The 13,253-nt window shown below is 49.2% G+C and overlaps 1 protein-coding gene across 3 annotated transcripts; it reads left to right on the top strand.

The window, feature by feature from the left end:
* Position 1: 1 nt before the first annotated feature.
* On the top strand, positions 2-10,928 carry supt7l (SPT7 like, STAGA complex subunit gamma). 3 transcript variants are annotated; one of them, XM_061260933.1, is made up of 5 exons: positions 2-73; positions 541-981; positions 4,572-4,896; positions 6,974-7,211; positions 8,739-10,928. In XM_061260933.1, exons 2-5 carry the CDS (start codon positions 572-574, stop codon positions 9,008-9,010), a joined length of 1,245 nt encoding a protein of 414 aa, XP_061116917.1. In that variant the 5' UTR covers positions 2-73; positions 541-571; the 3' UTR covers positions 9,011-10,928. The 3 variants fall into 3 exon arrangements, with proteins under 3 accessions (XP_061116917.1, XP_061116925.1, XP_061116935.1); XM_061260941.1 differs by having other exon boundaries at positions 15-46; XM_061260951.1 differs by lacking the exon at positions 2-73 and adding an exon at positions 119-203.
* Positions 10,929-13,253: the final 2,325 nt, after the last annotated feature.

Raw genomic sequence — 13,253 nt, forward strand, 5'->3', positions numbered from 1 at the left:
TGGAACGATTCCTGCGTTTGTGGTGGGTTTAGCTGCTAGCTAGCTAGTAAGTGTTCTCACCTTTTCATCAAATGTAAGTGCAAGTTATTTTATTTCTATCAATGTGAAATGTAATTGGAAAAATGTTTATGTTCATCGGGCTGAAGTTACACGTGTTGTCTTTTATTCCGTGAACGCTATTATTTAGCTGCTTTCATTGTAACGTAAGTTGAATGATATTGCATCTTTGTTGGTAGCTACTTCGTTCATTGCCCCACATTTAGAAACATCACAACCGAGTAACAGCGAGTCATCCATGTAATGGAGTTTGCTTACTCACTCCAGGTATATGTCTCTGCGATGATTTAAGCTAATGTAGCTTGTTGTTAATTGGCTAGGTGATGTATTGTGTTATGGGTTGTTTTGTCCTGGTTACACTGACTGTTTGTGTACACTGCGCGGGGATGCGCTGTGAGAGTATCGGTGGAATTTGAGCACAACGCATGCGCATCGTACGCGGTCCTGCTTCATCCCCCCCCCCCAAATCACGCTGTTCCGCAGAGTCCTGTGGAGCCTTTGACCGGCAGGCAGGATGATGCGGTACTGGGGAGAGATCCCGGTGCAGGCAGCGCCGGCCAGCCGCAGCTCCTTCGACCTCCTGCAGAGGGAGTTCCGCTCGGTGGAGATGCAAGACCCCCCGCTGCACCAGCCGTCCGCGCATCGCCCGCGGCCGACCACCATGTTGGATATCCCGTCGGAGCCCTGTAGCCTCACCATTCACACGGTCCAGCTGTGCCAGCACGCCCGTCGCCTTAGGGCCCTCCTGGCTGCCGCCCAAGGCCAGCCGGCTGCCGACGGCACTGGGAGGCTGGAGGAGGGGGACCCCCTGCCACCAAGGCCTCCCACACCCGCTGTGCCCGACGACCTGCTGCCACTGGACAGCAAGGGTCCTCGACAGCACTTCCAGCTGCGGCACAGTGACCCGGAGAGGGACTTCTACAAGTACGTGTCCTCTGGTCTGGGGGGGCTGGTGATGGAGCTGGAGTGTGAGAGTGTGAGAGTGTGAGAGAGTGTGTGAGTGTCAGTCACCAATGAACACGTCCCCCTTTTGTTCCCTCTTGCTGCTACAACACCGCAGATCTGTGTCAAATAAGTTTGGATTCAAATACTTCAAATACTTGTCTGGTGTATTGGAACCTATATAATACTCTCAAAAAGTGTAAACCCTCCCTTCTGGTTGGCGCAATAATTGCGCCGGGGTTGATTAGTCGAGTGCAGAAAGGTATTTTAATCCAAAACAATTACGTGTGTAATACATGTCTGCTACATAAAATGTTCAGTGCTAATTGCCTCTTGCAGAGTACCGATTGGACTCCTATGTACTCTGTTAGAGTTGAATTTTGAACTGAGCATTTAACTGTGTATGGCAGAGGTGTCCAATCTTATCCTAAAAGGGCCGGCGTGGGTGCAGGTTTTTGTTTTAACCCAGCAGTAACGCACCTGATTATACTAATGAACTGTGGTCTTTAATCAAGACCTTGATGAGTAGAATCAGCTGTCTTAGTCCTGTGCTAAAACAACAACCTGCACACACACCGGCCCTTTCTGGATAAGATTGGACCCCCCTGTTGTATGGCATCTCACTTGATGTTATAAGATTATGTATTGTCTACTATCTACTGACTTTGCAGAGCCACATTTCGGTGCCAACTTTAAGTTTGTACAGTGGGGTGCAAAAATTTTGGCACCCCTGGTTTAAATGTCTGTTACAATGAATCTGTATGCAGTCGAAAGCAAACCTGAACTCTAAGTGGAGTTAAACATAAGACCTTTCTGCAAATTTGAAGGCACGATTGCCTTTTTTTGGGGGGGACATTTTTTAGGTTAATTTCTGTTCACTTCAATATTAATTGAAAAGGGCTTTTGACCAGGTGTGCCTAAATTTTTGGACACAAGTAAGTGCTCCCTAGATAGGAGCATAAAATAGCATAGTAAATAATCAGTTGGCTTCTTAAACTATGTAAAAATAACCAAAGTAATCTTATGCCAAGGTAAGTACACCTCAGGCAGTCCTCAGCAAAACTAGCCAATTAATTGGGTTTCACCTTTTTCCTTGGCTTAAGCAGTGAAGTATCCAAATCAGTTCAGTCACCTCATGGTAATGAAATTTAGCCGAACAACAATGGTCAGATAGCTGTGGGAGCACAGCCCCCCCCCCCGTGTGTTTGTAATTCTTCATAAGATTCCCCGCGGTTTCGACTGCGTGCCTCTAATTACAACAAGCATTGCACCTGAATTAATTAAGCCCTTAAAACCAGTGAATGGTTTATGTAAATTTCATCCAAAAAAAAAAAAAGCACTTAAAAGTAAGCTTTAATGGTGTAAATAGATTTTAATGCGGTTATTTAATTAAGAGCCTCGCTGTAAAGTACCTGGCGGGGGCCCTGAGGAAGGGTTTTGCGACGCGCGACACCGAGGCTTTTGGTTGCCCGGCTCCTCGGAGAACATGGCCGCTCCAGCTGCGCGTGTTTACCTCGAAATGGCCGTCTGCACGGCGGTTCTGCGTGGCGCTGGATATCTGTCAGCGAGCTGGCAGACGCGCAAGGCGCCAGAGAAGGCCTTGGGACCGGAAAATGGCGGTAATAAATCAATTTTGGGAAATGGTTGATGCATAATAAACGGCACTGGGACGGGGGGCTGTGAATTCCCGGGGAACAGAGGATAATTGTGATGCTGAAATTTGTGCGGTTTTCAGAAGAGGTGGCCGGTAATAGCTTCTCTTTCGCTGAGTGCAGGATGAGTAATGTGCCAATTCAACATTATTTATTTAGACTTGACTTTCAGGGGACATTTTTTTCTTTTTCTTTCAGAAAACAGACCTTTTGGTTGCTCTGTGTAAAGCAGAGCTCATTGTATGTGTCTGAGCTTGTGATGTGTGTGTGTTATGTGTTGAATGAGTACAGTGAGCACACTACTGCATTGTGTAAGGATGTTTGGGTGATGTACCATAATTACTTTGTTTCTTTTGCACATGAATATGTATTTGTGATCAGAGGGGGTATAGCACAAAGCAGGATTACTGAGTTTACTGAGTGAGCTGGATAAGTTCACGGTAAAACCCTTCCAAAACTGGAGCATGGACTAAATAAGAACAGCTGTTCTGGGCTTCGCTGGGTGAAATCCTGCTTTGTGAGAGGCACCCAGAGCCGGGGGTGGGTATATCATTACTGAGGTAGTTGGATAAGTTCACCAAGTGAAACCCAGAACAGCTGTTCTTATTCAGGCTACGCTCCAGCTTTGTGATAAACACCAAGAGCTGGGGGGCGGGAGCGCGGGGGGGATATATGTTGCCATCCTTCGTGAGCTTGTGTGTGTGTGTGTGTGTGCATCTGCATGTCTGTGTGTGCGTGTGTGTGCGCGTCTGCATGTCTGTCTGTGTGTGTGTGTGTGTGTGTGTGTGTGTGTGTGTGTGTGAAACCCTCTCTCTGTTACTCTTCCTCCATCCCTCTTTCTGTCTGTGTCTTTCTCTTGCTGTCACTCTCTCACTCGAGTCAGTTCAGTGATGAGTTATGGGAAAGACATATGGAGAAGTGCTGCCAAAGTATAAACGACGCATGTCGAGTAAACCATATAACACCCTTAACCACGTCTCTGCTGTACGACATGCAGTCATGAGAATGAACATGATAATGATGGTAATGAAAGTACGCTGGGCCATGGTAATTTGAGCATTATTATGTAAATCAATGTGGAGACCATATGTTTCTGTACACAGTGTCCTCTGTGTATCTGTTATACTGTGCCCTGCGGCCAAACGTCTCTCACCATCTCTCTGTCTGTCTCCCCCTCTCCCACTCTCTTTCCCTTCCTGTTTCTCTCTCTCTCTGTCCCTCTCTCTCCCTGTCACCCCCTCCTGCTCCCTCTCTCTCTCTCGCTCTCTCTCTCTCTCTCTTTCTCTCTCTTTCCCCTCTCTGTCTGTCCCTATCCCTCTTCCTCTTTCTCTTTCTTTTTCTCTCTGTCCCCCTCTCTGTCACCCACTCCTGCTCCTTCCTCTCTGTTTCTCTCTCCATCCCTCTATCTCCATCTATCCTCCTCTGTCTCCCTCCCTCTCCCTCTCTCCGCCCTTATCTTTCTCTCTCTCTGTCCATCTCCACCTCTCCCTCTCCCCCTCTCTCTCCCTCCCTCTCTCTCTTTACCCATCTCTCCCTCCCCACCCCTCTCTCCCTCTCCCACTCCCTCCCTCTCTCTCTCTTCCCCCTCTCTCCCTCTCTCCCTCCCTCTCTCTCTCTCTCTCTCTCCCTCCCTCCGCCCCTCCCCTCCCTCTCCCTCCCCCTCGCCCCCTCTCCCTCCCTCCCTCCCTCCCCCTCTCCCTCTCCCTCCCCCTCGCCCCCTCTCTCCCTCCCTCCCTCCCCCTCTCCCTCCCCCCCTCCCTCTGCCCCCTCCCTCCCCACCCCTCTCTCCCTCTCCCACTCCCTCCCTCTCTCTCTCTCCCTCCCTCCCTCCCTCCCTCCTCCCTCCCTCCACCCCTCCCTCCCTCTCTCCCTCCCTCTCTCTCCCCCTCCTTTCCCTCCCTCCCTCCCCCCTCCCTGCAGGGGTAAAGGGGAGCCCGTGACGGAGCTGAGCTGGCCCTCCTGCAGGCAGCTGCTGTACCAGTCCGTGGCCACGGTGCTGGCGCACGCCGGGTTCGAGTCGGCGCAGGAGAGCGTCCTGGAGACGCTGACGGACCTGGCGCACGAGCACTACCTGCGCCTGAGCCGGCTGCTGCGCGTGGCGGTGGACCGCGAGGCGCGCCTGGGCGCCACGCCCTTCCCCGACGTGGTGGAGCAGGTCTTCCACGAGGTGGGCATCGGCAGCGTGCTGGCGCTGCAGAGGTTCTGGCAGGTGCGCATCAAGGACTACCACAGCTACATGCTCCAGGTGAGGCCCCCCGCTGCTCCCGGGTACGGCTGGAATTACATTACGTTACGTCACGTTACGTTACGTTACAGGCATTTAGCAGACGCTCTTATCCAGGGCGACGTACAGCGGAGTGCGTACGGGAACGCTTACCTTTCACCAGGGGCCGGTGTCACAGAGCAGAACACAGACACAGACACAGAACATTTACCTCACATTTCATTTAGCAGATGCTTTTAACCAAAGGATCCCGAGGCCATGGAAGTTTATCTTCAGTCACAGCAATTATTCAGTTAAGTCTGTGATCCTGCTCTGGGATGCAGGCCCCAGGGCTGCCCAACCCTGTTGCTGGAGATCTACCTTCCTGTAGGTTTTTATTTCAACCCTAACAAAGCACACCTCATTTAACAGCTAGAGCAGGGCTGCCTAACCCTGTTCCTGGAGATCAACCGTCCTGTAGGTTTTTATTTCAACCCTAACAAAGCACACCTCATTCAGCAGCTAGAGCAGGTCTGCCCAACCCTGTTCCTGGAGATCTACTGTCCTGTATGTTTCCACTCCAACCCTAACAAAGCAGACCTCATTCAATACCTATAGATCTTGTTGAGCTGCTTTTTGGTAGAATCGGTCATCCAAAATTTGGGTTGAAATAAAAACCAACCAGACAGTCAGTCTTTAGTAACAGGGTCCCACTTGATACGTGTCCCTGTTGAGTAAAAGAGGTGAGTACTCTTAAGTAAAAGATAGCGAGCCTCTGTTGATATATTTACTGCATGTGAAATGATGGAAAAATTCGGACATGCATCCATCTTCCCTCACTAATCAGGAGCGTGATGGCATTTAAAATGGAGGTTCGCTGCGTGATACCGCTGACCAATTAGCCGGCAGAATTACTGCCAGGATCACTGGCAAGTGGCATATGCTTGACCTGCCTGCGTTCCTGCAGCTGTCTGGATCCGTAATGGGTGACTCGTAAAATGTGCCGTTTCCGTGGCAATAGTGCCCACCACCCTCCCGGCGCACGTTGACGGTTTGGGGTCCTTTGAGGTCAACAGGGCCGTGCCTGTTACTTTCGGGATCTATATTATTTTTGCCCCCGCGACGCGTAAAGAGCCCACCTGCCTCCCTGTAAACCAGCAGGTGCGGGGCATTGTGGGTAGTCCCGTTTCATAAATCGGTATAAAAGTATGGATTTGTGCTTCTGGAATTGAAGTGTGGTTTTAATAGATTGCGGTATTGCTTCTAATGTCAAATAAAATTGGCGTCTTCCTGGTGTGCTCGAAATGGCCCTTCGTATTATTTCCCAAATAGTTTGTTTGCTTTGCCGTTTTTGTGTTTTTGAAGTCTGGCAGCGTTTCTGGGCGGTCTGTTAAGTCGCCGGTACCAAGTGCGTCATGTGTCGTCTGCCTCGAAATCACCATAGAAACCATCTGCTACGGTTACTGCAGCACTGTGAACACAATCTCATTTGCATGTGAGCTTTCATTGGTCGTTTTTATTCGCGTGTTAATGTACCCAAAAGAAGAAGGAGAAGCCGACGCTGGTGCAGTGACGGTTCGGAAGGAAGCGGTGTGAATCTGAAAAATCTGCCGCTTTTCACATTCTGCGCGATGCTACGGGCGGTTTCACGTGTCGCTCACAAATATGTATTTGGAAGTGCCGTCTCACAAAAATCACTTCCTTCAGCGACTGCATCTTCAAAGCGGCCCAGTTTCCCAGAGTTGAACGCTGCAAGAATAATCCGTGTGCGTGTAAATATGTCTTGGTGTGAGTGAAAAGGCATGGAAAATATCTGTCTGATTTGGGTGCGTGTGCAGAGTCAGGCACAAGTCATCAAAATGGACTGAAACTAGGCCCAAAAACCAGGTGCGGTTTGGACAGGTGACCAGGTGCAGTTTGAATGGCTGACCCAGGTGCGGTTTGGACAGGTGACCAGGTGCAGTTTGAATGGCTGACCCAGGTGTGGTGTGGACAGGTGACCAGGTGCAGTTTGGATGGCTGACCCAGGTGTGGTGTGGACAGGTGACCAGGTGCGGTTTGGACAGGTGACCAGGTGCAGTTTGGATGGCTGACCCAGGTGTGGCGGTCTCTCCCGCAGGTGAGCGCGGAGCTTTCGGAGGAGTACGAGCGGCTGGTGAACCCGGAGAAGGCTCTGGAAGACTCCAAGCCCCTGAAGATCAAGGAGGAGCCCGTCAGCGACATCGCCTTCCCCGAGAGCGAGGAGCCCGAGGCGGACCTGGCGTCCGGGGACCAGGCCCTGCCCATCGGGGTGCTGGGGGCCCCCAGCGAGAGGCTGGGGGCCGGTCTGGAGGGCGACAACTCGCCCCACCCCTCAGGTACCACAGAGGAAGAGACGCACCCCCGTACACATCATACGGGACTGTCACCGACACACTGGTGCTTCACCGCACTGGACCATGAAAAAAAACTCATTCCTCTCTGCAGAACAGTGAACCACACATTATGTTGCACTGTGAATCATAGATATTATGCCATACAGTTGTTCGGAATCACCGACATTGTCATACAGTTGCTCTGAATCACCGACATTGTCATACAGTGTTCTGAATCACTGACGTTATGTCATAAAGTGTTCTTAATCACTGATATTGTGTCATACGGTTTTCTGAATCACTGATATCGTGTCATAAAGTGTTCTGAATCACTGATATTGTGTCATACAGTGTTCTGAATCACTGACATTATGTCATAAAGTGTTCTGAATCACTGATATTGTGTCATGCAGTGTTCTGAATCACTGACATTGTACCCTAAACGACTTTGAGCCACTGGCATCCTGCCATTGAACACACAGTATCGCTGACATTTAGAGACACAGCCACTGAAGAATCAGGCATTCGGCTTTACGGAAACAAGGCCGCTTGTTTGTGTAGCGCTGTAATGCTGGCTGGTTATGGCGGCGGTCGTTAACTGTGATTTGAATCTGTTTAATGGACCGAAGTGCGAAAACAGCCGCGGCACAGCCGTTTGCAGCAGCGGGGCGAGGCGCTGACAGATTGATGTGGCTGGCGTGTAAAAACAGAGCTGACTGGCGTGTGGTAAACACAGAGCTTACCGACGTGTGGTAAACACAGAGCTTACTGGCGTGTGGTAAACACAGAGCTGACTGGCGTGTGGTAAACACAGAGCTGACTGGCGTGTGGTAAACACAGAGCTTACTGGCGTGTGGTAAACACAGAGCTGACTGGCATGTGGTAAACCCAGAGCTTACCGACGTGTGGTAAACACAGAGCTTACTGGCGTGTGGTAAACACAGAGCTTACCGGCGTGTGGTAAACACAGTTTACTGGTGTGTGGTAAACACAGTTTACTGGTGTGTGGTAAACACAGAGCTTACTGGCGTGTGGTAAACACAGAGCTTACTGGCATGTGGTAAACCCAGAGCTTACCGACGTGTGGTAAACACAGAGCTTACCGGCGTGTGGTAAACACAGAGCTTACTGGCGTGTGGTAAACGCAGAGCTGTCCGGCGTGTGGTAAACACAGAGCTGACTGGCGTGTGGTAAACACAGAGCTTACTGGTGTGTGGTAAACGCAGCTTAGTGGCGTGTGGTAAACACAGCTTACTGGCGTGTGGTAAACACAGAGCTGACTGGCGTGTGGTAAACACAGAGCTGACTGGCGTGTGGTAAACACAGAGCTGTCCGGCGTGTGGTAAACACAGAGCTTACTGGTGTGTGGTAAACGCAGCTTAGTGGCGTGTGGTAAACACAGAGCTGTCCGGCGTGTGGTAAACACAGAGCTTACTGGCGTGTGGTAAACACAGCGCTGACTGGCGTGTGGTAAACGCAGCGCTGACTGGCGTGTGGTAAACGCAGCGCTGACTGGCGTGTTTTTCGCAGGGGCAGCGGGTAACGGCTCCCCGCTGTGGCACCTGGCCCAGGTGAAGATGGAGCCCCAGGACAGCGAGGAGGCCCAGGTGTCCGCCCACGGGGTGCTGGGGGGCGATGTGTTCGACGAGGGGCCCATGTCCACCCTGAGCGAGGCCGGCATCCCCCCCTCGCCCGGCGGGGGGGCCTCGGACGGCAGCTACGCCTCCCCCTCGCCCGACTCGCTCATGAGCGCGTCGCCCGTCTTCAACCAGCGGCCGCGCAAGCGGACGAAGAAGATGTGAGGGAGGCCCGCCGCGCGCCGTTCACCGACCCGCCGCAGTGTGGCGCCGCCACCTCGCGACACTAAGGCCCGGGGTTTACCGCCCTTCCCTCAGTGAAGCCCGGACGAACTGCGGTACTCGGGAGAGGCTGGTTTTGAGGAGTGTTCCTCAAGCTCCAGTCCTCCAGGGCCACACTTGCCAGAAGGTTTTTGTTGTAACCGGGAACGGACACGGCTGATTTAGCCCCTTATGGGCGGATGTGACCTGCACGTTACATCTCCCTTAACAGACTGATGCGATGCCAGTGTTGTATTTGATCATATGACCGTTTTTACACACACATGACCATTGAAATGCATTGTGATTCCTAGGCCTTACTATGGGTTTTCTCTAGGGCTCCTTAGTCCATAATGGGTTAATAAATGAATCTATCAAACCTGCCCTCGATTAGTTAAATCAGGTGTGTGAGTTCCTGGTTACAACAAAAACCTTCTGGCTAGTGGGTCCTGAGGACTGGTGTTGAGAAGCACTGGATTAGCAAACTAGCTAGCTCCATAACATGGATACAGATAGATTTGGTAAAAATGCATTAAATGAAAACCTGTGAAGAAGTATGTGCACATCTGTGGTTGGCTGAGCTGAACCCAGGGTCAGACCTGCTGTCTGCAGTCTTGGAGGCAGCAGCTGCCCTCCAGGCGTCTCTGAGGGAAGGAGAGGATCATGGGCAACACACAGCACCAGAGGTAAACCTACAGAGGACCACTGAGACCAAAAACTCCTCGGCCTGAATTTAATCGACAGCTTTTGACTTAGTGCACTCTTACTCATTACTTTTTTCCCCATTGTAAACAGTTGGTGTTTAATTTTGGTGATTGCAGACTTAAATTCTGTTTGTGAATAATAATAATAATAATAATAATAATAATAATAATAATAAACAGAAGCTAACACTGCCTTTAAATTGTGAGATAAATTTATGAACAAATGTTGGTTGAATCCAGGGTCTATTTTGTAAATGTAGGGGAATGAAAAAGACCTGCATTTATTGAGTTTTTCTACCTTTTACCCAGACAGACTTGCCGCAGAATTATCGACGAGTCTTGAGAGATCCGATTCTGCAACAAGTTGTTCATTACGTATTTATAAATGGCAGGCATTTTTAGTTTTATATTACAAAAATGAATGTTGTATCGCCCTATCAGGTAGGTTATCATTCGGCATGATAATAAACCTTTTTTTCATTGTTCGTCTGGAGGTCCTTCCGCCCCCCTCCCTTCCCCGTTCATACAGTGGATCTCAGACGAAGACATCCTGAATAACCAATGGGCAAAGAGACTGCTGTGGTTAGCGAAAACAATAGTCGATGGGATAAGTGATTACCGTTGCCATGACAGCATGCTAACGGCTAATTCAGTTGTACACATTATTGTAAATGGAGGCCTTCTTGCACTGCTGCCCTTATTGATTGCATTAGCCCCCTTAACTCCACGGACAGACCCTAATTGCTTGTCAGTTGTGCATTTGGTAGAGACTATTATCTCCATATACAGTCACTGAGCCCTTTATTAGGTATTTATTACTTTGTGTTCAGAGACGCTCTTCTGCATTACCTTTCACCAGGGGCCAGTGTCACAAAGCAGGGTTCATGAATTAGCTGGAGTAAAACCCCAAAGAGCAGTTGGTTAGTTGCTACTCAAACCACCCTGTCTGGTACCAACAACCATTCCACGGTCAAAGTCACTTGCTTTTTGTTGCTGCCACATGATTGGCTGATTAAATATTTGCATCAAGGTGGTGTACAGGTCTACCTAATAAAGTGCTCACTGAGTACGCATGCAGGGCAAACATATCAATATAAGTGGAAATGTTCTGTTTTAAGAGAAATGTACATGCAAATAGATACCTAAAATAGATGCAATAAAATTGTCTTGCATTATAATCTTTTTCTTATAAGCCACTTCCGTCAACCCCATCTATATTTTACACAGCAAAGAATTACATTCAAGACGGCATTTCACCTGTGCAGCAATTGCTGGTTCCTCTACTTCAGGGATCAGAAACTCAAGGTTCTCGGGAGTTGAGAACAGCTGGCTTTCCACCCTCCCTTTACCTGGGAGTCAGGTGTGAAGACAGACTGGCCAATCAGTAGCACTAATTACCTGGGAGAAAAAGAAAACCAGGGCCTGGATTTGGATTCGGATTCGAGGGCCAGAGTTGATCGTCTCCGCTCCAGTTAAACTTGAGTGTTCTCCTCTTGTTTTTCTGCAAAGTAAAGAAGAGGGATTTAAGTGGGAGGCTGACCCTGGAGACGCCGGCTACCCTGCCTCTTTAGTGCACTTTAAATAACCCTGAGGACGATGCGCTAACTACGAACAACCAGCCGTAAATATTCATTAGTAATTACATTTTGCATGCCGAGTGCTCGGGCTACTCTTGTGTGAAGGAAATGGACATCGAATGCTCTCCCTTGTCCGTTGATATTTTACTCTTATCGTGTTCCGCAATTACTCGGTGCTAGCGGAACATAACGTGGCCGAATTAGCATCTGTTTACCTTAATGGAACCGGGCAGAAAATACAAACTCGGGGTGTAATTACGGCCCCGTGTCAGCCTCAGAAAAGCAAAGAGACATCAATCACCGGATAATGGTAAATTAATTACAGCTCGCATAAATCTGCATGTTAATGAGCCGGGGCTATTTGATTACCTGTAGAATTTTCCTTTGTCGTAGCAATTACGCTATTGTGTGAAACATAATGGCACCTGGATATGGCACACAAATGGGTCCCTGCCATGCACCGGCTCTAGATATTTAAAGCCCTTATTCTTACCTCCCGAGATGGTATTTATATGTTTTTATTCCAATGATCGTTTGAGGGATTCCGTACACCCTGTTTGGATGAAGGTGGTAATGTTATAATAATTGTATAACATTATTGGGCTATGGTATTGACACCGAAACAAGAAGGCAGACCATGCTCCTTTCATCTAGCGGGTCCCAAACCTGTTCCTGGAGATCTACCATCCTGTGGGTTTTCAGTCCAAACCTAGCAAAGCACACCTCACTCAACGGCTAGAGCAGGGCCGCCCAACCCTGTTCCAGGAGATCTACCATCCTGTGGGGTTTTCAGTCCAAACCTAGCAAAGCACACCATTTCGGGTTTCATTTCAACCCTAATTTGGCACACCTGATTCTACTAATGAGCAGTTGTGCTGTTTATCTCTTGCTGTTGATTGAGGTGTGGCTTTGTTAGGATTGGAGTGAGAACCTACAGGATGGTAGATCTCCAGGAACAGGGTTGGGGAACCATTGCTTTTAACGCAATATGAAGGACAAAGAACCGAAACGAGCTGTATGCTTTCCGGCCAAAAGCGACATCTTTAGGTGAGACGGGAGACCAGGGAAGGGATTTTTCCTCTGACAAATTAGCATTTCAGGAGCCTGCTTTACAAACTGCTGTGGGAAAAAATGTTTGTCCACCAGGGAGTTGTAGTACCGTGTTCTGCCTGCAAGTGGCGGTGTTTCCACACCCTTGTCGTGTGCTCCGCAGAAGAAGTCCTCTGACATCAGCCCGAGGTTCGCCATTCTTCTCCGAATTTCCATTATCGAGCCCCGGCCATTCCCAAGCCAACCTACAATTCTATTTTCCCCGGGAACGTAATCCATCCTAAATGTCTCGACCTGCATTCGTGATTTCCGGATTATTGTATCAGCAAATGAAAACATGCTCTTGCGCAGGGAAATATAATTGTCCCCCGTAGGCTCCTTAGTCTCTGAGCTATGGATCATTTTTAGTTGCTACATGAAGTCGCTCTCCCACTTAAATCGGAGTAACCTATATCTTACTGGTGTGGGGACTGAGTGACCTGCACTGCCTGGCCGCGTCAAACCGCAGAACCTCTGGACGCGTCTTCCAGGTGTTTTATGACCCACTGAGGTCATCAAAGCAAAATATGCATCACTTTTGTCTCCATTTTCCTTGTTGGATATAAGCCCGGCGGTCATAGACATCGGCGATTTATGTCCACCTGAATGGCACTGCTGCGGTGACATTTCCGTAACCTTCATTTGGAGAAACGGGGGATCTCGGGATCGTTCTCTGATGCTAATATGTCACTCTAAATGAGGAAAAAACTGTCATGATCTGATGGGATTGTGGAAATGGGTATAACATTAATAAAAAAAATATTAATCTGGGGTTTGTTATTTTCAGTTTTTGTTTTTCTTAGTTTTTCTTCCTGAATGGTGACTCGTGAATGGCTG

The sequence above is a fragment of the Conger conger genome, chromosome 1 (assembly GCF_963514075.1).
Source record: "Conger conger chromosome 1, fConCon1.1, whole genome shotgun sequence".
Classification (NCBI taxonomy): Eukaryota; Metazoa; Chordata; class Actinopteri; order Anguilliformes; family Congridae; genus Conger; species Conger conger.

What these genes read in the sequence shown, in the direction of transcription:
- supt7l (XM_061260933.1), top strand. Translation starts at nt 572, where the DNA reads ATGATGCGGTACTGGGGAGAGATCCCGGTGCAGGCAGCGCCGGCCAGC. An exon ending in CCGGAGAGGGACTTCTACAA is followed by an intron (nt 982 to 4,571) that starts GTACGTGTCCTC and finishes CCCTCCCTGCAG; the next exon opens with GGGTAAAGGGGAGCCCGTGA. An exon ending in ACCACAGCTACATGCTCCAG is followed by an intron (nt 4,897 to 6,973) that starts GTGAGGCCCCCC and finishes TCTCTCCCGCAG; the next exon opens with GTGAGCGCGGAGCTTTCGGA.